This window comes from Echinops telfairi, unplaced genomic scaffold (genome assembly GCF_000313985.2).
Source record: "Echinops telfairi isolate 266 unplaced genomic scaffold, ASM31398v2 ScPeMD7_3;HRSCAF=10, whole genome shotgun sequence".
Classification (NCBI taxonomy): domain Eukaryota; kingdom Metazoa; phylum Chordata; class Mammalia; order Afrosoricida; family Tenrecidae; genus Echinops; species Echinops telfairi.
The window spans coordinates 48,253,849-48,280,218 of record NW_022103899.1 but is presented as its reverse complement, the minus strand read 5'-3'; the positions used below and the strand labels follow the sequence as shown (position 1 = coordinate 48,280,218).

At 46.9% G+C, this 26,370-nt stretch overlaps 1 protein-coding gene across 2 annotated transcripts in view; it reads left to right on the top strand.

Moving 5' to 3' along the window:
- Positions 1–26,370, top strand: part of EPHA4 (EPH receptor A4) — a 158,982-nt gene that overhangs the window by 52,983 nt on the left and 79,629 nt on the right. For both annotated transcript variants that reach the window (XM_004701633.2, XM_004701634.2), the window contains exon 4: positions 18,014–18,169. In XM_004701633.2, coding sequence (XP_004701690.1) covers positions 18,014–18,169 — 156 coding nt within the window. The remainder of the gene's footprint in view (positions 1–18,013; positions 18,170–26,370) is intronic.

The window sequence follows — 26,370 nt, the reverse complement described above, 5'->3', positions numbered from 1 at the left end:
TGTGTGGCTCTGAAGGGAAATTGAAATGAAAATAAAATGATCATAGCTCATGTATAAAAATATAAAAACATGTCATTCAGCTAATAGTGATTTCATTGGTTTGTACAAGTAGATCTATGGCTCTCCAGTAGTTTTTAAATTTTTGTGAGGGTCAGGCTTGGCACTTCTGTCTCAAAAGTTTGCCAGCCCCTGCTCTAACCTTTCAGATAGCAAGCGGACACAAAATCATTTGCACCACCCAGAGATTCCATTAAACATGGTATGCTCTGTGTGCTACAGATCTAGATGTGTAAAAATGGTGTTGGGCTCGAGTCTGACTTCATACCAGCGGGGTGGGGGGTGGGGGGGCAAGAGACTCACCAGCCTGAGGTCAGGTAGTGGCCATGCATGTCACCACCTTCGAACCTTCTTCGCCCATTCTGACACCAACAATAATGAATGACAATGACCACATGGAGCTCAGTCAGTACTGCTGATTATGGAGTTTATAGGAGAAGCTAACAGGTTACAAGTCAGCATCGAACATGGTGAGAATACAGCAGTTCGCCAGCCAGGACAGCCTCTTTTCAGCTGTGCTCTTGAATACCTCTCACTGGTCTTAGATCTCTAAGTCACATGCCCCCCTTGGCTTTCGCACTTTTGCCTCCCCTGCCACCATTGCATCTCCATGCAAGGATTTCGGGGTCCCAAGGATGCCCTCTGCTGCTGACTCTTCTGGCTCTCTTAATATCCAGAGGAATGGCAAAACTGACAAATCCCCAAGCTAGAGTCCCAAACACTTTATTTCCATGCTCCCACCCAGTCATCCAGTGGGAGTTGAAAGACTAAGGCTAGAAGGGCCCTCCTTAAATAATTCGCTGCTCTGTAAGTCATCAACAAGATAGACATTTGCTCTTTTGTGTGCGGAAGGCGTTCTACAGGGAGAGAGGGGCCAACAACCTTAAGTGCATTATTCATAACTGAATTACCATTGTGTGTTGTGTGACTAACCCCCTGCCATTGAGCCTAGTGACCCTATATAGGGTTTCTGAGGCTATAAATCTTTACAGGGGCAGACGGCCTCCTCTTTCTCCCATGGACAGCAGATGGTGGTAGGTTTGAACCATCAACCCCCAGCGCCATCAGGGCTTGGTACAGTTGTGTGAAGAAGAGGGTGACGAAGGACCTGTAAGAGAAAGGCTTCCTCACTCTGCTACAGGTGCCTGGGGAGAGTTCCCCTTTCGTACACGCTGGAGATGGAAGACTAGTTTAAACTAGACACTGAGCAGCGATCTCTCAGGAAGGAACATGGTTAAGGTATGTCGGTCTCAGATCTGACTAGTCCAGTTGTGTATCCCAGCCTTCCTGGGAACCAGCTAGCTATCTCCTGCCTCCAAAGTAGGTTAAATTAAACCTGTGAACAAACAGGAAAGGAAAGAGCTCATTTCCCAGACAATGCAGCACTGCCCACACCAACTACCTCATGTCAGCGTGACGCCTCATCATTCCTTATTCACTTCTGCTGCTCCTGCCCACCTGTGCCCGGAGTTCCGGCTTGACTCATGTTCAGGAATCCGGCCCTCAGCCGCTCCTTCGAGTCACTGAGTGCTGTCATGCACCTGCTCTCAAGGTGTGGCCCACCTGTTGTCAGGGGTCAGAGGGCAGAACCTGGCTTCATCAAGGCTGTAGGATGAGCACCTGCGGGAGGCCTCCTTAGTGCGCTCTCATTAGTGGTGGCCCTTCACAGGTAGATCTGGATGTGACTTGTTTTGAAGGACAAAGCCAATGGGAGGGGGTGGGGATCAAAATGTGTTCTTGGCATCACGTGTTTGGACTCTTTGGTCCATGTTAAGGAACCTTCTGTGACTATCATTGGCTTGGCACTCAGCTACTGAGCATAGATCCATGGCGTCTGCCCTGGTCCAAGTAGCCATCGTCTCTCTGTGGACTGCCCCAATGCCTTCTAATGACTTCCCTGGCTTCTATTAGTACATGCTACAATCCAGCAGCCACCCGCAGCCAAAATCACCTGTTGAAAGTATCTCTATCCAATCACATTGCCGTTTCTGGAATAAAAACTAGACTCCTCCCGAGACCAAGGCCCTGGACTAGGGAACCTGAGCTCTGGAGCCCAATCCGTCTTTGCCCTTTTCATGTGGAAGCTTCAGTGGCACGCACTTCTCTCTCCCCCGCAGGAACATTCACTGAAAGACCTTTGCAACCCGCTCTGTTTCTTGGACGCTCTGCCCCACTTCCGTCTTCCTTTTCCTGGGCTCTTCCTTATCTCAAATTTGCTTAGGTGTTGTTACCTGGGAAAGGCCTTTCCTAAGAACGTGCTCTAAACCTTTTCACCAGCCCACCGTCAGTGGATCTCTGTCACATCACCCAGCGTTGGTCTCTTCAACTGGATCCTGGACCCTCGATGTGTACTCCTAGAGCTCTTAGCTAGCCCTGTCTGTCATCCTTCATCTCCTCCCATGCCTGGTGTATGTGGGTGCTCAACAGTATGAACATGCTGAAGGGAGACATTCTGACACCTTAGAAGAAAGGCATTAAAAAAACCTTAATAAATCATTTTAGTGGGAGCGCTCTTACAGCTCTTATAATAATCCATATATCACTTATATCGAGTGCATTTGTACACATATTGCTATCATCATTTCCAAAACCTAGGAAGACATTTGCTTCCTTGTTTTCTCCTCTGAGCAAGAAGCAGAACTCAGGAATGCTCAGGTTAAGTACCAAGTGATGAATTTTTTTTTCGGAGAAAAAGTTGATTTGGTCCCTTGTTCAGCCCCATGGCTGGTAATTAGCACGAGGTGGATTCTGTAGTGTCAACAGTGGACTGCACAAGTCTGGGAGTAGGAGATGGTGTGCATTCCGGACCCTGGGTGTTCCAACTCAGCGTGATCCCATGCAACAGAGGACAAATGTCCTATAGCATTGTCTTGGCTGTGAGCTCTATAGGAGCACGTCAGGGGATCTTTCCTCCTATGGAAGCACACTGGGTGGGGTTGAACTGCCGACCTTGCCAAGCTCTTTACATACTGGACTACTATTCCGCCTGGTAATAGACACAAGACGTTAGGGGTTATTAAAACACCTTTGACTGCATCAGCGTCATTGACTCTATTCTGTTAGGTTCTGACTTGAGCTTCTGAGGTTTAAAAAGAGACTGTACATTCTGTCGCATAGGGGCCTCGGAAAAGACTCATTCTGTTGGTAGAAGACCCAGTCTTCTACGCAGGCCCCGCAGGGCAGCCCTTCTTTCCTGCACTCCCACCTATGCAAGGACTAGCTCCCCAAATGCTTTTCTGACATACCAAGCATAACCTTGACATAGCCTTGAGGAAAACAGCTTTGCTTTCTTGGCGGAGATCATCCACCTGCCAGCATTTTCCCCCATGTTATTCTTTTCCTTCTTCTTTTTGGGAGGGGAGGAGGAAGCAGGTTTTAGGACTTTATTTTACTGTGACTATATATTTCTCCTTCAAGTCTGAGCCCCTTTCTGAAAGATCCTGCCTTGGGGCTAGGAAAGAAAGAGTTTCCGGTTCTAATAAATAAAACACACGTCTTCTTCCCTCGGCTCTCTGGATTATAGAATGATTTTCAACTGTTCCGTTGAGTGGTAGAGCGTTGGCCTGAGTTCACTTGGGCGGCATTCCCAGTGAATCCTGGAAGAAGTTTTTAACCTCAGCTCTCCTTTAGAATCCTTTTTGTGGAAGGCTTGAAGCTTGAAGTGTGGCTTGGAGGAGAGTGGGCACATCTGCTAGGCATTGGGTGTTGCTCGGGCTACTCCTTTCTCTTGTGTCCTGAGAGGATGCCTGGTTTGCTCTGCTCCTGTGAAGGAGCCTGCGCTGAGTGTGGTCACATCGATGTCTTACAAAGGGGACTGGTTTCCCTTTTCATTTCCTCATGACCCAACACCTTGGGAGCCCATCCACATCAAGGCCTTATTTTCCCTGGGATTCAGATCCATGTGCCTCTCGAATGCTTGTGCTGAATATTTGGGATGCAGGTTTCACTGGGACCAACAGAGCCGATTATGACTTGCCCTTTCCCCTGGCATTCCTGCGTGTGATTTATAATTTGTACATGGAAAGGATTGACTGACCGACCTGATAATCCTTCCCAACAAAAGATAAACACACTTAGAAGTCATCAGTGCAAGTCAGAGGTACTTGAAAGGGACACAGAATTCACCTGCCAGCGTTTCTGGCATCCTGCCCTTTCCCATGAATTCAAAGTGATGACAGAGAAGGTGGAGACTGCCAAAGCACTTTCCAGGAGAGCCTCCCGGAGCCCCTGAGGGGGACTGGCTGCCCGCACAGTGATGAGGACCTAGAGGCCAGCCCTCCCTCCGTGCTTTTCACAACAGGATCCAACGCAGGCCAGAGAACTGGTCCCAGGGATTTGCAGCTCAGATCAGGGGCTGTGCCACTTCCCTCCCTTCCCTTTTGGCCAAGCAGCCCTGTGGAATGCTCAGCAGGGAACTCTGAGGGAGGGGGCATGGTGGGTGAGAGGGGAGTTCTCACCCTCCATGCAGGGGAAGTCCAGGTTTGATTCTTGGCCAGTCAACCTCTCCTATGTGAACACACCTGTCTGTCAGGGCTGCTATCACACTGAACGAGGAGCCCTGGTGGTGCAGTGGTTACTCATTGAGCTATGATGCTTATGATTGGCAGCAGCTTCCAGGGAGAAAGACTGGGCTTTCTACTCCCGTCAACAGCTCCAGTCTTGGAAACGTACTGAGGGTCCGTGGCAGTGAGTTTGGGTTTATCAACCTGAGCAGGTTTCAGCGGAGCTTGCTGAGAAAGGTGGACTAGGACGAAGGCTTCACACCTGACTGCTGAATGTAGCTGGTGATGATGGATCTATGGACCATTCATCCCATGGACCACAGAAGTCTGATCCAAACCTATCACGGGGCTGGGCAGGGACTCTTTTCTGGGGATGGCACAGGACTGGCTGTTGTGTGTGGGGTCATCAGGGGCTGACTCACAGTAGTGAAAGACAAGTTTCCATGAGTTGCTAGTTTATCTTTGTTTGGATGGGTGTAGTGTTACAGTGAATATTTCTGTCTGCAAGCAATTTAAATGAATTTTTAGGATCATGATCTTATCTGTGGACATTGCAGAATGCATTCAATAAATTTTCAAGTCCTCCCAGCTCGCTGGAGTGTAACAGAATTGGCGGGAGGATTGGATTGCTACAACCTGTCATCTATTATACATAACATAATTAGCCCTGGTGGCAGAATAGTTATGCTCTTGGGCTGCTGACTGCAAGGTCAGTGGTTCAAAACCACCAGCTGCTCCATGGGAGAAAGGGGAGGCCTTCTACTCCAGGAAAGAGTTACCGCCTCAGAAACACACAGGGTAAGTAACAGCTTGGCCTGTGGGGTCACTGTGAGTTGGAATGAACTCAGTGGCAGTGAGTTTGGTTCAGTGTCAACATAACTAGGTCCCTGTGAAGCATCAACAGTCTGGACCATCACTACTGGCCTGAAAGTTTGCACCCACCCAGAGGTACCATGGAAGAAAGGCCTGGTGGTCTCCTCCTAAAGATGACAGCAAGAAAACCCCTGTGGCGCAGCTCTACACTGTAACACGGAGGGGGACTGGGAGTTGGCCTGGACTCTGTAGCCACAGGCCATGCAAGATGGGGACTCAAGCAGCTTGTGGAAGAGAGAATGTAGTGTTTCCATGAACGATTTGAAGCCCCCTCGTAATAGACTACATCATAGCAAGACTACCCCTGTGGTCTTCAGGGTGTGGGCAGTTCTCACGCATCTACCCTGCACCCAATGTGAATGGTACAGAGTCCCCTGTAAATGTCACTTGGTCGAGATGGGTTATCTTCTGGGAACCCTTGGTGGCAAGTTTTTATTTTGTTTCTTCCCCTCAGACATCGCTCACTCGCTGCTGCCATGCCAACCCTCAGAGACCCGGTCAGCCAGGGCAGACTGGCTTGGTGCAAGTGCCAAGACTCTTGTATCTCCTGAAGAGAGCTTGGTGGTTTCGAACTGCTGACCTCGCTGTTAGCAAACAACACCTAACCCGCTAAGCCACCCCAAACTCACTGCTGTCAAGTCGATTTTGACTCACAGTGACCCCTGTGGAACAGAGATGACCTGCCCCACTGGGGCTCCAAGGCCGTAATCTATGTGCAAGCCCATTGCCACATCTTCCTCCTGTGTAACCCCTGTCAGATTTAAACTGCCAGCACTCACCTTCCACCCCTGTACCCACAGGGCTGCTGAGTCCAGCTCACAGAGTACCAAAAACACCATAGCAGGATCTCAGCCATCACCTTAAAAAAAGTACGTGGACTCAAAACTCTAAAATTCTCTCCCCCAACCTCTCAGTGTGTTTAGCAAGTGAACGGATCCAAACCTCAGCAGAGAATTGTAGCCCACTGCTGGTGCCCCGCACTGGGGAGCTGAGACTTGCAAACCTGACCTGCTGGGGGCCCAGGCAACATCAGAGAAAGGAAAAGGGAGGTGCAGGCAGTGACTCCAGCCACTCCAGCAACCTCATAAATCACCAGGCCTGACTGCGAAGTCCTTTGGATGACAATGACGAGCAACACTGCCCGAGTTAATCAAATAATTATTTAACACGCGTCTCTCTCCTGTCCGCCCCTGACTTGGTGTGTATTTCATTCTTTCCCAGCCTCCTCTGCAGCCGTACTTTCCGGGGAAGGGAGCGAGGACAGGATGTGCTCAGAGCCAATGAGAGCAGCCCCTCTCCTCTCTGACTGTTCAAAGGAACCGAAATGCGGTGATGATTGAATACAGGGTTGATTCTGAGCCCTCAGTCCACATGCATACAGGGAGCCCATTTTATTTCCAGAGCAAGCACATGGTGCCTAGAGGCTGGGGAAAAAGAGGCTCAGAAAGAGAAAGAGGAGGGAGAAATAGAGAAGACCAGCCATTGGCCGCTCTTGAAACAAATATTCCATTTCATGGGGGTAAGAGACCCCCCCGCCCCCAATTTAAAGCAAGCGTATCTGTTACCCATTCCTCTCTTTGACACACTATCAAGAGAGCTTTTGTCTCTAGAGAGCAACTCTAAATTAGAGCCTCGTGGGGTGCTACAGGCTGCTAACCCGATGGTGAGAAGTTCTAAGCCCCCAGCAGCTCTGTGGGAGAAAAGCGAGGCTTTCTACTCCCCTGAAGAAGCACAGCCCAGGAAACCCACGGGGGCTGTTCCACCCTGTCCTGGAGGGTGGTTTCCTGTCAGAACTGACTCCCTGGCAGTGAGTGAATTGGTGTGGGGCCAACTGCGAACACCATTCGTGTCTAACGGAGACATTGGAGGTTCAGGCACCCCTGAAGGATCGAACAGATCCTTTTGAAAAGTCAGCCACAGGCAATCTTAGGGAGCGGGCTTCTATTTTAACTCACGGGAGATCGCCAGGAGTTGGAATTGACTCCCAGACAGCGGGCTGTCTAACCCACGTGTGATTCAGTCCGCCCTTGTCCCCAACCAGGCTGTGCTACCAGCACTGCTTCTTAATGGGCTCCTCCGCGTTGTCGTTGAGAGCCCTCAACTGAGGGGTCACTTGCCCGGACAGATGCCCATCTTCTCTGAGCAGAAAGTCCCAGCTAGGTGCACCAGCCAGGTCCTTCTGGACGTCTGCACATCTGCCCCCCTCGCTTCATCTATCCTCTGCTCCTCAGCACTTCGTATGCACCCAAGAAGAGTCATGCTCCGGATGGCCATCATCCTGTGAAGGCTGAAAGCCTGTGTGCTAAAACATGAATGGCTGCGCTGCCGATGAATGGATGCAGATACCTCATAATGGATGAACGTTTTACATAACAATCCTAATCACAGAGCCCGGAGCATTATTCAGACAGCGGCAGGCTGCTGGGGTAGCTTGAGGAGAAGGAGCCAGGACAGCTGCTGTCTTTATTCAGGGCTCTGACCTGTTATTTGTAATCACTGGCTGTGCAGTGAGCCACTAGTCTTTATGTACCTCAAATATCAAAGGGGGAAGAAGACAATAGCAACTCATCAAAAGCAGGACCCTCTCTGAAATGTCATGGGCAATCAAGTTCAGTGTTAATGGCTTCTGATTTGCATGCGCTGGCCGTGATTGATGTACTCTCCACTGGGGGGATGGAGAGTTTATGTGGCCGTACTTGTTTAAGTCTTTCAAAAGAATTTCTGTATATTTTCAGTAGTTCCACGTTCAGATCCAAGGCAGGGATTAGATGTTTGCTTTTTTTCCCCCTTCCTACTTTCTCCATTTGCTTCCTTGTTTTCTGCCTTTGACTCATCTGGTGGCTTGGTGGGTTATGCGCTAGGCTGCCAACGACAAGGTCAGCACCTTGAACTCACCGGTGGTTCTGAGGGAGAAAGATGAAGCAATCTGCTTCCGTTAAGAGTAATAATCTTGGGATCCCTCAGGGACAGTTCTAAGCTGTCTAATTCAGCCACAAGGAAATGGAATCAACCGTTGCCAGTGCATTTTGAGTGTGACAATCAAGTATCTATCTGCTTTTCCTCATTAAAATCTATATACTGTGGTCATTTGCTTCATTCATCTTCTATTGGGCTTCTATTCTGCTGTAAATTTTAACAAGTTAACAACCACAACAACAAAAAAGGAAGCTTTGCCTGGTTTCTAAAAGAGTATGATACAAACATTCAATGTGTGCTAAATCTACTTGAATTTGTGCTTTCAATGTGGTTAATATGCTGAAAACAATCAAGTGAGCATTTAATTTCATCTCAAAGCATGCCAATGAAAGTCACTGATAAATGAAACTTACCAACCCCAAACCCACTGCCATTGGGCCAGTTCTGAGGTTTAAACACCCAAAACCGACGCACTGCCAGGGAGATGATTCTGATTCGGAAGTGTAAACTGGCCCCTGTGGGTTTCCGAGACTGTTCATCTTTAAGGGAGTAGAAAGAAAGCCTCCTCTCTCTCCTGAGGAGCTGCTGCGGGTTTCAAGCGGCTGTTCCTTGTGGTTGGCAGTTACAGCACTAATACAGAGAGTTTATGAGGCTGTTCATCTTTATGGGAGCAGACGGCCTCATCTCTCTCTCTGTAGGAGTGGCTGGTGAGTTTGAACTGTCTACCTTGTGGTTAGTAGCCTAGCACTTAACCAATGTATGCCCTCAAATGAGAGGGCATATGCAGAACTCCTGGGGATTGGATTAAGGACCCTTGGTGGCTCCAATGCTTAGTTGCTGGGCTGCTAACCAAAAAATCAGCAGGTTTAGCTCCCTCAGCAGATTAACAGGACAAAAGGCCTGGTAAGCAGCTTCCACAAAGATTGTTGGTAGGTGTTATACAATCAGTTCTGACTCACAACGACCCTTCCCTTTATCAAACAGAACAGGTATATTGCCCAATAGGGTGCTGTGCTCCCCATCCTCTGAGCCCATTGTTCCAGCCACTGTGTCAATCTATCCTATTGAGCGTCTTTGTTCCAACCACTGTGTCAATCTATCTCATTGAGGGTCTTCCTCTTTTTCTTTGGCAGCCAGGGAAGCCCTAGGGGGGGGGGTGTCTTTCCCCTCTGGCATATGGTTGCTGTGAGTTAGAATCAACAGGAGGGGTTAGATTGTTTCCCTTAATTAATTGTTTTTCAAGGTTATATTGAAGTTCATGTTTAGTTTCTCACAAGGTTTCATTGCCTCATGGGGGAGAATTTGAGCAAGAGTTAGAGAAGAAATAAATCATCTTTGTGTAACAAGCAACATATTTTAAAAAGATTTCTCAGTTACAGGTCACCAAGCTGCCATTCATTTAGAGATTGTCACTCGTAATTGAAGAGAAAGGACCCATCCATTTCTTTTAACTTAGTACAGTGCCTTACTGTGAATTCTCTTTTGCATTTCCACAACAGTAATCGAAGTAGGCAAATGTTTCTAACCATCCAATTGTCAAACCAGTAGTCGACCTTTAGGCCTGTGGACAGAATGGATTGTATCTTTTTTTCAAAATTGCTGAAGCCTTTCACTGGTCTTATCTGACCCTCGCATCTAAATTTGGACATACGATGGCATCATAGTTTCTCAGAAGAGAGAGCATTCCAGGCTTACAGGCAAAGATCAGAGTTTGCAATCTTCACACCCAGTAGGGAGTGCCTATACACGGGGGCCCAAGAGGGCTGACTGAAAACAGCATTTGTGACCATGCAATTGAAAACAAACAAACAAACAAACAAACAAACAAACAAACAAACTCAGACCTACTGCTTCCAATTCAGCAACCCTGTAGGACAGAGTAGAACCGCCTCCCTGCAGTTTCTGAGACTGGAAAATTTTGAGAGAGCAGACAGTGGAATTAGGTCTTGTTAAGTGAAATATGTATATTTCCATGTCTGTGAATTGTGGGGCTGGAGAAGAAGAGTGACGGTATCATGGGCTGCTAGAAGAACAAACAGGTCTGTCTTGGAGGAAGTATGGCCAGAGGGTTCCGTAGAGGCAAGCGTGTTGAGAGTGTTTTACATGCTTCGGACATGTGATGAGGAGAAATCCGTCCATGGAGAAGGACATCTGACTACAGTAATGAGCTCTATGAGTCAGAATTAATTCCATGGTAATAAGTTCAGCTTCGATTTAATGTGTGAGTCCAGGGATCCTTCGTGGCATAATGGTTAAGTGCTTTGCTACTAACTGAAAGGTCTGTGGTTCGAGTCCACCAGCTACTCTGTGGAAAGAAGATGTGGCAGTCAGCATGTTTACGGATTATAGCCTTAGAAATCCTATAGGTCCAGCCCTACTCTATCTAAAGAATTGCAAAATACTTGCCAGCGCAAAGCAACAGTGTGCAAAGTCTACCTAGTAACTACTTTCTCTTCAATGATGAGCTAAAGGCTTCCACCTGGAGCCTTCCGCTATTCAGTCACCCGCTCCAAAGTTTACTGACAAGATCAACTCTCTCTCCAGTTTTCTATTATCTACCTTAAAGACAAAAAGGAAAACACACTTTATTCCGCCAGTGCATCCTTCTTGCTTCTGTCCATTTTTTAGAGTTCATTTACATTTTCACAGGTTTTTTTGTGAGCTTGTTTTAGGAGGATTTACTGCGTCTTAGGAGGAAACCAGCTACACCTGACATTTCAAAAGTGTTCACCTACTTATGGGATTAAACGACATTCTGTTCTTGAAAGAGCAAGTCAATTTTCAGCATAGTTTTTTTTTCCCCTTCCCTTTCTCTTCTCTCTCCCCTTTATCTGCTTCCCTGACAGCCAGCTTCAAAGGAAGGGAGGTCGTGAAGGAGAGAGTAGAGAGTAGAACTCTGGGTTGCTAGATGTGATCGGATCATTAACTGTTGGTGGAAAGAGGACACCTTAGAAATTCAACCTGATATAATTATTTTAAAATCATGTGTAATGATTCAAAAAGAAAAAGGTTTCGGCCCACCACCTTATCGTGCCTGTTGTCACAAAGTAAGCTAGAAATGATACTTTATCTCATGGGCTAGCAGACAATAGATAACATTGGATATGTTCTACTTCTGCTGCTGCAGCTGTTACTAGGTGCCATGGAGCAGACCTGACCCATAGCATTCATACTTTTTTCAAGTATGGAACATCTGTGTTCTAAACGATGTAGCCCTTCTCAATGGCTGCCCAATATACCCTTTCAAAAATGGAGTGATGCAATGCAAATGAACTATGACAGTGTCATTTCTACCTGGTCTACCATTTATCTCCCACCAAAGAAACTGCAGAATATTATCCTTAAGATACTTACAATGAAAACTAATCAAAATCCGCCAGAGCCTTTTACATAATGCATTCTCTCTTTTAGACAGTACTCAGTGGTTGAATAGATGAAATGAAACCTTTGTATGAATGGAGGGAACTGGATTGTCTAGTTTGCTGTGTTTTGGACAATATTTGATCCAGAGCAGACTCTCCCCCCACCCTCCTCCAAGTCTCAAAATAATTAAATTAAATTATTCAATAATTTTTTTAAAAACTGCCATCATGGTTATTCAATGTCAGAAGGAGTACTCTGGCAGCATTGGTATTGGAGGGCAAGTACTTATTTTGAGAAATATTTGCAAATATTGCAAAACAGTTCTGTATGTCAGACATTATCCCTTTTCATTTATTTTCCTTTTAAATTAAACCAGGTTTATAAAGCTGTTCTACTCTAAAATATGTTCTGCATTTGTGGGGGCTTGTGAAGGGCATAATGACATTTGTTGGAATCATAGTTTACATTTAAAAAATAATTTTATTTTATTATTATTTTAAAATAATTTTATTGGGGACTCTTACAGCTCTTATAACATTTCTTACATCAATTGCCTTGAGCATATTTGTCCATATGTTACCATCATCATGTCCAAAACATTTTCTACTTGAGCCCTTGGTATAAGCTCCTCTAGTTTACATTTTTAAAAGAAGTCATTCCTTCTTCATATTTCAAAAATTTCAAGTTTATAACATCTCCCCTCCTAGTGTCACCTATAGACTGGTTATTCTTACCCTGCACAAGCTCCAGTTCCCTGGGTATCATTTGAATATTAGGAAACGAATAGGTTTTTATCTAATTTGATATGAACTAAAATGTACAATTTTTACTTAGAATTGGATTTGGTTACTTTTGCTTAGTTGCTCTCAAAGTATCACCACTTCATTCACCAAGCTCATCACCAGTCTTGGAATTTGTAAGAAATAATCATTTCTGGACCCTACCTGGTAGTGTAGGAGTATAATGGGCTGTTAACCCATTTCAGCAGCTCAAACTCACCAGCTACTCCACTCGATAAAGACAAGGCTTTACATTCCGGTAAAGAGTTACAGACTTGGAAATCCAAGGGGCAGTTCTACCCTGTCCCACAGAGTCACTATGAGCCAGAATTAGCTCTAATGGCAGTGAGTTTTGTTGACCAACAATCCAGTGGGTGGTTAAGTCTGTGGTTCAAATCACTGGCTTCTGTGTAGGAAAAAGATCGGCTGTCTGTTCTCTAAAGATTTCCAGAGTTTTATTCTGCCCTATAGAATGACTCTTTGTCAGCATTGACTGATGGGTTGGGTTGGGTTACTCAATGATCACACACACTGGCCTTGGAGCCCACCAATGGGTGTTCTAACAAGTGCTCCGTGTCCATCTAATATAACGACTGAAGATCACTGCTTTCAAGAAACAGAACTTTGGCATCCTGATAAGAGTTAGAAGTAGGTCAACGTCAATCTAGTGGTTTTTCTTTAGTCAATGAATTTCTCAAATTAGGGCTAGAGACCAATCTCCGTAGAAGCACATCATGCTTGCTGATGTGGAGGGGCATCAGAAAAGAGGAAAGCCCTTAAGGGGTGCAACAGGAGAATCAAACATAATAGTTGTGAGGAGAATGCAGGACCAGGCAACATCCCATTCTGTTAACGATGTAAGGTACCAATGAGTTGTAGCTGACTCTGGCACTTACCAACAGCATGAACCTGAGAACAACAAGAATGATCTAAGAGACTGGATTACATCTTTCAAAGTTCTGGAACACTTCTCTGTCTATGTGTAAGTCTCTGAGCTGGGACTGGAAGTGAAAATTCCCCACCAACAGAAGGATAAGGCAGCCTTCTTAAGATAAGTTCGAATGCAAAGCATCTCTTCTGCCAGCCCAGTTTCACTGTGACTCAGAAACAACAACACAAATAATGAATCACCCTTTTATCGGAAAGGTGAAAATGGTACAAGTTTACGATTCTCTAGGAAAGCAAAACTCTGAAACGATGCAAACTTAAAATTAATCGTAATTTAGGATTATGCAAATTTAGAAGGCCTAAGAAATACCTCCCAGACAATGAGGTTAGAATATCTTCCAAACCAGGCTGCATGTTTTAATCAAGAAAAATGAAGAAAAGTCACGTTAGTGATAACAGTATTGCATCAAATCTATTTTTTCACGCAGTGGTTGGTGGGAAGTTTACTCTTTTGTGTAGTGTGGAACGAAAGTTCTCTTTATTAAATGTGTCATTTAGAACTCTGGGAGGCACTGCAATGGAATGGAGATAAGGAACTTCGGAGGCCAGACTTGAACCTGCCTCCTACCAGCTATTGACTGTGGGCAAGGCCATTCATCTTGAAAATGAGTACCTTGGGTGAGATCAGAGATAGGCCATGGATGGCCTTTGGGGCCCAATCCAACTTTCTATCTGTTTTTGTACAGCTTGAGAGCCAAGAATGTTTCCCTACAAATGAACATTTTCAATTGATTTCATAATCCAGAACACTCTCTTTGGTTCCCAATGAAGCGAAATATTATCTACCTCCCCCTAAATAACTTTATTCTTATTAATAGCAAACACTTTAATTACAAAAAAAATTCAGTCTTAATAATAGTATCTGTGGAAAAGGGCTTCCTGTGTTCTTCTGTAAGTACCAAGTAGTTCCTGGTTGATGCAAACAGATAGTGTGCATGTGTCAGACTCCATCCAGAAACACATTGGAAGCAAGGTCAGATCTCCTTCTGTAAAACCAGGGCTAGAACATATTATGGACCTCACTTCTCCCATGTTACACATGGTCTCCCATATTACACATGTTACCCCACTTCTCCCATGTTACACATGGTGTCCGAAATAACTCCTTGACTGGGGCAGTTTTCTGTTTTTAGGAGATGGATGTTAAAGCATACTATGTTTAAATGCTCTGTCCTCTTGGCCCATGAAGCCAGCAACACTCCCCATCTGCCTTTATATTGAAAATGTTTGCTGACCTCTAGACAAGACGAGGACGAGCACTGGTGGTGCCGTGGTTAAGTGCTCGGTTGGCTGTTCGATCCCACCCACTGCTTTGTAGGAATGAGATGTGCCAGTCTGCTTCTCTCAAGATCACAGCCTTGGAATCCCATGGGGCAGGTCTACCCTGACCTCTAGAATCAGAATCAACTTGATGGCAGAGGTTTGGGTGGTTGGAGAAGACAATTTATAGACAGACAGACAATAGATAGATACTTGGTTCATTCTCAACCCCTAACCGATGTGCCATGAAGATTCTCTGGATGGTGTGGGTACTCTAGTGCACGATGATGGTTTGCCATTCATGAACAGAACAGAACGAGCAAGTCCAAGAACAATTCCGACTCGTGCCAACCCCGTGTCTAACAGAGTGTAACTGTGCTCTCTAGGGTCTTCAATGGTCTGTTTTGACATTTGCCTGATAGACCATCCCTGTCTTCGGCCAATCCTTCACCTCACCCACCTGCTTGCCTTGCCCACTGTAGTTGGGGGATCTTAAGGGTTAACTTCAAAGTTTCCACAGTGATGGCTGGAGCGTTCAGATTCCTACAAAATATTCCACACAGAGACCTTCTGTGACAGATTTTCCTTTATCATCTATTTTCTTGCATTACTTATAGACCAAATAGCCCAACAAGCGAACCAATGAAAACTAACGGATTTACCTAATAACAGTTATGACGTGCTTTGCTACTTCAAAGAAAGATTCCTAAGGCACATGTTCTATCATGTTTCTAGTACACAAAGGGCCAAAGTGTTCTCCTTCTTGGATATCCCTTCAGCAACCAGACTCCATGTGTCCACAAGTTGCCTCTGTTGACTGTGGCCAAGTGGCAGGTAGAACTCGGAGCGTTTGTGTACCTGATCCCGGGACTCAGGGTGTTTGATGTGGGGAGGCCTGGCCTAATCCTCAGTAGGTCTTCCTGCCAAAGCCAGGGCTCCTGATTTTAATGGAAACCCTGGGGCCATTTTAAGCAGGCCCACAGAGCACCTTGCTAGCTGAACCTTACCTAATGATGTGATCTGTATAAACTCGAGACGCATAAATCTCAGTCGTTGCAGCAACTTTGTTTTTCTAAGATGCTCTGGTCCAGTGAGAGACAAAAACAAATAAGGGCGAGATTGATCTCCGAGCACTTTGCTTGTCGGTGCTCCACAGCCATAAAGTCTTGGCTGGTTAAAGGAAATTCCATCAACAGCGTTGGTAAATAAGGGTGAAGTCACTGTGTCTTTCTGTGCCGCCTGCTCAACTCCCTTTCCGCTTGCCATCACCAGGGCATGATTAAGAAAATACCAACAGGATGTGCAAGAGAGAGGAACAGACTTCCGCTGGAGGCATAGGCGAATGGGGACAGATTGCCACAAAGAATCAAAGCATTTTGTGGCCTTTGGTTTACCTACTGGTTTCCATAAGATTTCCTGGAGGGCTGGCACAGTCGGTCTCTTCTTATCATCCAGGTGACAAAATATGCCTGCTGCATCCTTCTCCCAGCTGGTACTTAAAAAAAAAATTAATATATGTCATATCATTCCATAGTTAATATATCATATCATTCCATAGTTCAATCACTTCAAGCAGAATTGCCCAATTGCTACCACAGTCAGTTTCCCAAACAGTCTTTGAGCTCACTCATTGCCACTCTGGGTTTCTGAGACTCTAATTCTTTATGGGAGCAGAAAGCCTCATCTTCCATGGAGCGGTTGGTAGGTTTGAACCACTAACCTTGCGGTTAGCAGCTTAATGCACAATCCACTACAATACCGGGGCTCTGTTTTCTTCTACCGTATTCCACAAACCAGACACAGGTTACGGTGGAGTCAGTTCTGAGTCTGTGTGATGCCCGCGTGCATCAGAGTAAAGCGTCTGATCATTCAAGAGCAGGGACACAGGTCTCCAGGCCTTTCCTCCCAAGTTGCCACTGTTTAAAACCATCCGTCTTCAGTGTGCAACCCGAGCTTAATTCTTTGTGCCTTCCGTGTGCTCCTTTGGATAGTATGGAAATGTCTCAAAGACACGCTAAGTGGAGAAAGCCGAGAGTGACCCTGGTGTGAAAGTGTGGGTAGCTGTCACATTGGGACCTCTGGTTTGAAGAAATGACTTGACACAGCTCTACTTCCATGGAGCCGATGCTGCTCGTGTAGTCCGTGCTTTGATTTTGTGTTGGGACCGATTTAGGAGGTGGTCGAGAAGGGGGTAGGGGATGAAGGGAAAAGAAAGGAGAGGAGCAGAGCTGTTTCATTACGGGGTCTCACATTCGTACAAAAAATAGCCCTGGTATCAGAAGAAGGATGTTGGTGGAGATGAGGTGGTGGAAAGCAAGCCCGGTGCATAGAGAATGCTGTGGTCTGTGTTCTTTGCCTCTGGAGGTATGTGTGTAAATGGGAGGGCAGCGGGGGATAACGGGGTGGGGTGGGGGTGTCCTATTGAGAGCAAACACAAAACATACAGAAAACCCTACCATGTTGTTCTCCAGAATCTACAGACTACCTTCTCCTGAAATGGCGTGATCGCTGTCTTACCCATTTTGTCTTTTGCCAGTGGCTCACTTTTGTTTTTGGTTCCTTCCGGTTCTTCCCTGTCTGTAGCTTTAAGGAGGCAGCAGCCAGAAATTAATAATTAATAATGCCTGGATACACGGCCAATTGGTTGATTAAAGATTGTGCCCTCCGATGCCACCACAGGTGTCTAAGAGCAGAGGTGTCAGGCGATAGGGGCCGGGAGTGGGGGGTACCTTTTATCAGATGTGTGGACTTGTACCAGCCATGACAACCACTCAGAGCCTGTCTGGCAAAGGGCTGCTGTCAAGGTTAAAGCAAAGCAGTGTTTGTAAAAGGGAAGCAGGACCCCTGTCCATAGAAATCAAACCAGGAGTTGAACGCATCGCTCTGGAGTTGATGCTGGTTCCTGGAGACCTCTTGCAGTAACGTGTGCAGCTGAGTTACGGGAGCAGACCCCACAGGCCTTTCTTCCGCAGCGCCGCAGGCTGGGGGGTCGAGCACCTCTCGCACAACATTTACAGCACCCCAGGATCTTTGATGGATAGGAAGAGCTCAGTGAATGGACATGAACTGTGCTTCTACTGCTTGTCTCCCGTAGGACTCCTTCTCATAGGCCTGGGGACCCTAAAACTTTCTGAGCGTTCTCATCATCAATTGAGTTTTTGATGGCCTTATTCACACCACAAGCCAAATGATCAGTGGTAATTGGAGAACGCGCCATCACCACTCTTTTGAATCGGGGGTCGGGCCCTGCAGCGGGCTCTGTGGGATCCACAGTGGTTGACTGATGTGTGCTCTTGCTTCTTTCCTTCCCTCCAGCCTGCAAAATTGGATACTACAAGGCCCTCTCCACGGACGCCTCTTGTGCCAAGTGCCCACCCCACAGCTACTCGGTCTGGGAAGGCGCCACCTCCTGCACCTGTGACCGGGGCTTCTTCAGAGCTGACAACGATGCTGCCTCCATGCCCTGCACCCGTAAGTCGATACTTCTGGTTCCGACATGTCAGCAGCTTTTGTGACCTCCTAGCATGGCACTTCTTGGCCTTCTCCCAGGCAGCAGGGAGCAAATTAGATCAAAGAAGCATTTTTAAATCTCAATCTAAGTGGGGGAAATGCATACAAGAGGATACCTTTTCTTTTTATTTTCTGGTCTTCCCTGTGCGCTTGTCTTCAGTGCCAAGCTGGGGTTGACTGAGAGGCCGTTTCACTGTGGGATGAGAATGTAAAACCAGCTTTCCTATTCCATTGAGGGCTCTTGGGGCATCTTGACAGCCTGGGGAGCAGCCGGTCTCGGGCAGGTGTATGTGGGTGGGAGCCCAGGCGGAATGGGGTTTCCGTTCTGCACAAGGGAGCGTGGCATGCGCTGAGCTCACGGCTTCTCCCTCTTTCCTCTTAGTTTTGTGTTCATAACACTTGGGCTTGAGTCCTAATAAATGCCTGCTTAATGATAGGCACTTAATTACTGCTGGGTTCATGAATAGATGGGGCTGGCCAGCGTGGAGTGCTTTCTCATAACCTTCTCCAGACAGCCTTCTGAGGCGCCGTCATTCCTGCCCTGTGCATGCGTGCCGGCCTCCACAGACCTCGACGGACATGGCCTTGATGAGGCCAGGGTGGGGGTGACATGTGTGGAGGATATACAGCAGAGTGGCAAAGGGCATCGGCATTTCACAGGCTTAGGTTTGCTTCATAGTCCTACTGCTTACAAACGGACGTGGCCACTGGAGTCTCAGTTTTCTCATCTGCAGGAAAAATAGTACTTCCTGCATGATCGTTGGTTCCAAACAGCTTCATATTATTTTCTTTTCTGAGGTGTAGCTGTGGTTCCGCAGGTCTGGCTCAGGTCCTGAGTGCCCCTGGAGGGGATGGGGGGTGAGGGGGAGCGAGAACCCTAGAGCAGTTTCTCATTGCCACCAAAATTTCCATGGCCAACGGTGCAAGGTCCTTCAGCCAGTTAAAACAAATGCTTTCCTGTTTGAGAACCCTGGTGGGGGGCTTAGAGGAAGAAGTGTTGGATTGCTAACTAACCACACAGTTGCTAGTTCACACCCACCAGCTGCTCTTTAGGCAAAAAATGAAGCTATTTGCTCCATGAGGATTTGCAGTCTCGGGAACCTACGTGGGTAGGGTCACTGTGAGTTGGAATCAAATGGACTCAGTGGCAGCGGGGTTGATTGTGTTTTTTTAACGGCTCAAGACAAACTGTGTGATCTCGCTTGGCTGAGTAAAGAAAGAAACGACACTGGGCTGTGAGCAGAGCGGGGCTGACCATGAGCTGCTCATCACAGACCCAATTCCATCCTTGAAGATAAGGAAGAGGCGGTTGTAACTTTGGGGTGCTGTCACAATGTGTGAACCACGAGATTATCCATCTGGACGCATGGCTTTGTGGTAAAGTTAGCTAAAAGACGGGATAGCAGACGTTTGCATAAGTACCTTCTGTAGGTCTGCCTCTGTACATACTAGGCAATAGGAGTGAAATGATACTTATACTGGTATTATGACTTATTACTTTGTTTCCCGACTGTCACAAACTTCATCTGGGCCTGCCTGGAGCCAACAGCAATGCAGAGAGAAGGTCTAGTTTTGGGTTTTTTCTTCCTGGTTTTCTAGAACAGTCATTACCACTGCAAGGCTATTGTCTAAATGGGCCATCTATAAAAGGGGTGGAGAGCGATAATAATGATGGCAACAACAGTGACATCTTTTGTCCTTTTCATACCATTTTCTAGTTGTTCTTGTTGTATTAGTTGCTGCTGACCCTGATCCTGGCTCCCAGGGGCCCCTGGTGTGCACAAAAGAACCTCTCCATTGGGTTCCAAGGCAGTGGCCTCTCCGTGGCAGATTGCCAGTCCTGTTTCCTGAGGTCCCTTTCAGTGGGTTCGAATTGCCTTACCACTTGTATCTCCTCCCACTAAACCATTCTCACTGCCGTAAAGTCAATGTCAATTCCAACTCACAGCAACCCCATCAGACGGGGCGGAACTGCCCTATGGTTTTCAGAGACTGGAACTCGTTACAGGAATAGAAAGCCTTCTCTTTCTCCCATGGAGCAGCGGATGGTTTTGAACTGTGACTTTGCGGTTAGCAGCCCAAGGCTTCACCTCCTCGACTCCTTGTTTCACCTAGGGACCCAGAAACCTGTTCATATATGTCTTTTAATGAATACTCTAGGGCTTTGTCTCAGACACCCAACACTTGTAGAGCAGACATAGTGGGCCTTTAAAGAATGGAAACATGTGTTCTCAGAGTTGCAAACGGTGTTGAATTTGTCTGGGAGCCTATCATTTATCTGCTGGCATCTGCCAGTGTTCCCTGGCGCCTGCTTTCCCTCTGTGTGTGGGTCTCTGTGTCCTAGTTAATTTGCTCCTTTAATAGCGCAGGAGTGATTAGACACAGGACCCACCTTGCTTTGGTATGACCTCATTTCCATCATAAAAGACAGCCCCTATGTATTCTCAAGTAGGATAATTACTGATACAGGGGGATAGGAGTTCAACACATGGTTTTGCAGGGACACAATTCATCTGTCCATGAGAGGAGCTGTTTTCATTTTATAGATGAGGTAGGCAACTGGGAGCTCAGAGATGCAAAGGAATCTATCCAGGCTCACACCCCAAGTTGGTGACAGACCCACACAACCAGAAGATTGACATAGTTTTGCATTTATTGCATGGGTTTTTTATTTGCTCCTTTAGGCCAAGGGTAAACTTACTGAATTAAAGGGTGTACGAGGGTTAGCCTTAGGTGTAGCTTTAAATAGGCCAACCTTTCATTGTCCTCTTATTTTTCCGCATCTTCCGTAGGGTAAAGGCGCTATGTATGAGCCTATTGGACTGCATGGCAGTAGGTTTGGTTTGGTTTGTTTTCCACAGACTGAGTCCTCTGCCCAGATAGCCATTTTCATCTGACTTGCCCAAGAGCCAACCATGTTGTCACCCCATCTATACATTCTTACTCCTAGATTCTCTTTGGAAGGGTTGACTCTCATGTTTTCCTCTGTTCACTACTGCAGCCAACAAGTCTTCATTTGTGAGAATTTACAATCCTCTCTAGAGGGGGCAGTCAAGTAAGTATTGGACCTGTAACCTCAAGACTGGGAGTTCATAGCCCCCAACCACGCCAAGGGTGAAAGGTGCAATTCCTGGCTCCTGTAAAAACGGACAGCCTCATAAGCTCTATATGGGGTCACTGTGAGTGGAACTGACTCCAAGGCAATGAATTTATAGCCTTGATAAGGTGCCCTGGTGGTGCTGTTGGGTAAGCGGGGGACAACTAAGGACTAGGTCTGAGATTCAAACCCACCAGACTCTCCGTGGGAGACAGTTGAGGCTCCTGTAAAGATTTACAGCCTGGGAAACTCACTCTATGAGTTAGAATCGATTTAAGGGCAGTGGGTTTGGGTTTAGGCACAACGCTCGTGTTCTCAACCGTTAACATTTGACCGCTTGCTGACCAAGAAAGTCAGCAGTTTGGATATCTCCGGTGACTTTACTGGACAAAGACTTGCTAATGGCATTCACCAGCAACTAGCATATCTAAGGGGAAATATTCCGATAATTTTCCAGAGTTTTCATCCTGGAATCTACCACCTGCTTCAGCTAAAGGAGAAGCCCTCTCTGGGTTAAGGTATGACTCTGTTATGACCTACCTAGAATTCAGCTTTGAAGGCAGACGGGGAAGAGTGGCTTTTTCAGGCCCATGAGTCTGATGTGCTGGCTAGTGTTCTACATGACTGATGACTTATCCTTCCCTGAAGTAGCTCCTTGCTTCTGGGGAGTGGAGGGGAGATAGTCAAGTTTGCCACCTGCCTGAGCTTCTGGCATGTTTAAGAAGCTGTGGTAGCTGAGCTCTTGGAATTTTATTTCTGTACAAACAAATTGCTCGCTTGATCCCAAGCATGCCGATGGAAAAACAAAAAAGGAAATTTTGACTTCAGCCCCAAAGCCTTAAAAACAAGAGTGTTTCTGGTATTTTTTTCAGAAATTGTTTTCAACAGTTAGTGTCAGGGCAGGCTGGGGATTTCTGTGTCTGTGGTATTGAAAAAGCAACTTCATGAAAATCTTATTCTAGTACTTTATTTGGTATGTTTTCCTGTGAAAGTCCTCTGTTCTGTTGATCCAAGGTCTTATGTCTGTTACTTTTGTCCTTGGGTGGTGAAAAGGTGAAGTACTCAACTTACTAACCGAGCAAAGTCCCAGCAAGCCATTATTGCGGGATCACAGCCCTGGCAGCCTGCGGCACACGCAGTCCCTTCCCCATTGACCTCCTCTCCTGGCTGTGGCTTGGATGCTTTGCTTTAGCGTGTTTTCATCCCGCTGAATGGACATGGGGCTGATCACTGCAACACAGACCAACCAGTCTGGCCACCGGCTTCCTGGGACTGTGCCAGATGGATGAATACTCTAAGCCTCCATTTTTTCCCATCAGTCGTGTGGGTTTTCACCCTCTACCTCTGTGGCTGTTGTAAGAATTAAAGAAGAAAATTTCTGGAAAAGTTAGGCACTTGGTAAGCATCTAAGAATGTTCCCTTTCTCTCTTATCCCCCTACTGGTCACTTCCTTCCCCAAACTCTGTCTCCACAGCAGGTGACCAGTGAATCTCTCTGCTTCCCTGGCAGTGGTTGTCACCCACGCCTGGACGATGGCATCATGGGATGGCCATACTGTGTCCGAGGGTCTCTGGGAGGAGGACCCGGGCATCGGGGTGGGCACAGGCTGCCCACCTGATTCTGCTCTGCAGGCCAGGTTGCCAACAGTGCTCTGTAAAGTGGAAGATATTTTCCTTTATCCTAACTTTGTAAAAACGAGAACTCCTTAAGCCTCATAAGATCTCCCCTCTAGTCGTCCGGGAGGTGACCAAACTTTGCTAATACATATGCTAATAAGTTAGAGCAAAAAAAATAAAAGCCATCTCCCATGAAGTCCATTCAGACTCCTGGCAGCCTGGTCAGAGAGAGGAGAACTGCTCCCTAAAGTGTTTGAGGCTGTACATCTTTGTGGCGGGAGCTAGTCTCATCTTTCTGCCAAGGAGTGACTGTGACGATTGGGTTCAACTGCTGATCTTGTCATAAGCAGCACAATGCAAGACCCGTGGCACTGCCTGGGCTCCAGCTCGTAAAGTAGACAATAGAATTAGAGTCCAGAATGTGTTCCAAGCTTAGGACTTGCCACGTAGGCTTTTGCTTTTTCTGTCGAATAAACGACAGTGTGGCGGCGTCCCTGGGTGATAGAACCAGTTATCACTGAGAGATTGAAGTTTTGACTCTGATAAGAGGTGCCTGGAAAAGAAAGAGCTGGAGATCTGTCCCCATACCCCCACCCTCCTCCCTCGCCCCACTGATTAGCCATTGCCAACCCCTAGGGAGCCCAGTTCTGTTCTGAGGCACCAGTGGGAGTCACCCTGAGACAGAACCGACTCTGGTGACCGCTGCTAGAGATCCAGCTCTTGAATACAGTCGCCACTAAGCATGTGTGGCGATTCCAATGTAAAGCTGTTAGCATTCCGCTTCAACTTCAGAGGCCTTGTTGGTACCAGCCACACACCAAGGGCTCAGGCTCCACATTGAACAGGGAGGGAGGAAGCGCGACAATATTTCCGTCATCCCAGGAAGTTCTATTGGGTGGTGCCACAGTAGACTTTTCAAGAAAGAAGAAGATGGTGGGAGTCACGCCAGAAAGTCCTTGTTCGGATCATCCGCATGGTGACGCTCTCCACCCCCACCCCCAGCAGCAGTTTTATGGGATCCTTTTGAGAAGATGTGGGCATAGAAAGGTACATAAACATCAGGGATCCTTTCAAACTGATTCCAGCCTCTAATCAGTCCTTACCAGTTGGTTAAGCCAGGTGACAAACCCAGTTCCTCTTTGCTGACAGCCATGGTAATCAGGCCCCTCTCTTCGTTCATTAGGCTGTCTTTAACCCCAGCATTCTTATGCAGCCCTGCATTTAGTGATCACTCACTGTGACCGCACACTAATGAAGAAATAAAACACACTATCTGAGACCCATTCTTCTAGCCCCAAAGAGACTCTGCTCCACTGGCTTGTAAAATCAGCTTTTTGTTCCCTTGGAGACCGAGTAGACCAGGTGAATATGAGTAGCCCCAGCTAATTGAGAAGGCAATGCCTTAGAAGTTCACACCTTCCACCCGGCTCCCACGCTGAGGGAATTTTAGCAGTGAGTCCGCCTCACCTTTGGGAGGACTTTGATGGAGTCTCGGGCCAGGGGTAGCCGTCATTGGTAATGGAGTTATCAAGAGGCACAGTGAAAAAGAGAAAGGGTCTCAGCCAGACCAACGGACACAATGACTGCGACACTGAGCTCAAATACAGCAACGGGTATGAGGATGGTGCAAGACTGGGCGGTGTTCCCTTCTGTCATACATAGTGTCCTTGAGCCAGGACCGGCTCGGCTACAACTGCTTCGGTTAACGAGAATGGCTGCCAGCGAGGCATGCTAAGGTCTTTCCCTGGAAGCGGCATCTGGATTGTTTTCCAGAACATAATCCTTACCTGTTTGTAATAAAAAGATGAGAACAATGTGTCCTTAACCATGAATGGACAAATCAGCCATTCACTTAGGAATTAGGCAGGACCCAGGTCCAACTAGAGTGTTTTTGGTTCAAGTCCCTGGGTGATGCTGCTGCTGCTGGGGTGTGGACCACACTGAGGTAGCTCGGATTTACAGAGCAATCTGACGGGTGGCTGAGGAAAGGAGCTGGCCAGCCCTCCCCTCCCATGCCTGTAGCTTGCGGGGCCACTCTTCCACACAGCAAATGAGGACCAGGATTCTCCCCGAAGGGAAATGGGATGTCTCAAGTGTCCCCCATATGCAGAGGAAACCCCAGTTTCCTTTGGGGTCACAGACACAAGGATGCTCACTGTGGAGGGTTTTTGTTGTTGTGTATGTTTGGTTAACTTCCAGAATCTCCGTCAGTTTCTCCCCCAGAGTGGATATTTAAATCATCTTCTCAAGAAACCCACCTCACTGCCACTCCTAGCTGACTCCTAGCGACCCTTTAGGACAGGGCAAATCTAGACCTGTGGGTTTCCGAGACTAACTCTCTCTCTCTCATAGTTTTACTGGCGCTTGTTCCACATATCATACAATTCAATAGTTCAATCATATCAAGAAGAGTTGTACAGTCTTTACGACGATCAATTTTAGGACACCATAATTCTTTATGGGAATAGAAAGCCTTATCTTTCTCCCAAGAAGTGGTTGGTGGTTTCAAACCACTGACCTTGTGGTCAGCTGCCCCCACCGTGCAACCACTACACCACCAGGGCTTCCAAATAGCACCTTCGAGCCTTTGGATCGGTCAAAAAAAGCACCGGGGATTCCTGGTGACATCGCCAGTTGGCAGCGCTGACACCTTCACCTGGAGGATGTTGCTCAAGCTGACCAAGGAATGCTACCGTTAGGACTTCTTTTTTGAGAAGGAATTTTGATGTGCATGTTACTAATGAAATAAACGTCCTTTAAGTCTTCTTCAGATAACCAGTCTCTCCCCTCCAAATTACTTTCATCTGGCCTGTATCTCTGCCCTTTCGGGAGGCATGTCCCCAGGCAGCCAGCGGTGCGGGGAGAAGTTGACAGCATGCCTGCCTAGAGAGACGTTTGAGTGCCTTAGCAGTCATGTCCATGCCTGTTCCATGGCTGTATAAGGGGGGAAAGGTCTTCTTTGCTCCCACCAGGAGGCTGAACCAATATTATATTTAAGGTCACTTTCCTACCCCTTATTACCTTTCCAAATGCTATGGAAAATAATGGCTGATAGAGGTAGCAAATTGGCTTTGTCTCCTAGAAGAAAATAGCTAATTTGTTATTTTGCCACCTTTCCCTAGGGGAGCGCCGTGTCTAAAGTGGCGTTCAGTATTTCTCTATGGGAAGCCTGTCCTTGGGCTTGGGTGGAAGCTCTTTAGTTAACTTGTTTGATGAGACTTATTAGAGCCTCGTGATTGGGGGCATTCAGCAACTGAGAGATGATTATTTTAAATTGCCAACTTGAAGGGCCAGCATAAACCTGTCTCCCAGCAAAAGGGCCGTGAATAATTCAGTCAGCTGTGCCTAACAGACAAGAGCGATTGACTGATACTTAGAAGGGGCCTACACTATTCCCGAATTGAAGCTTTTAAGACAAGTTAGACGGGAGTTGCTGAAAACGAATGAGG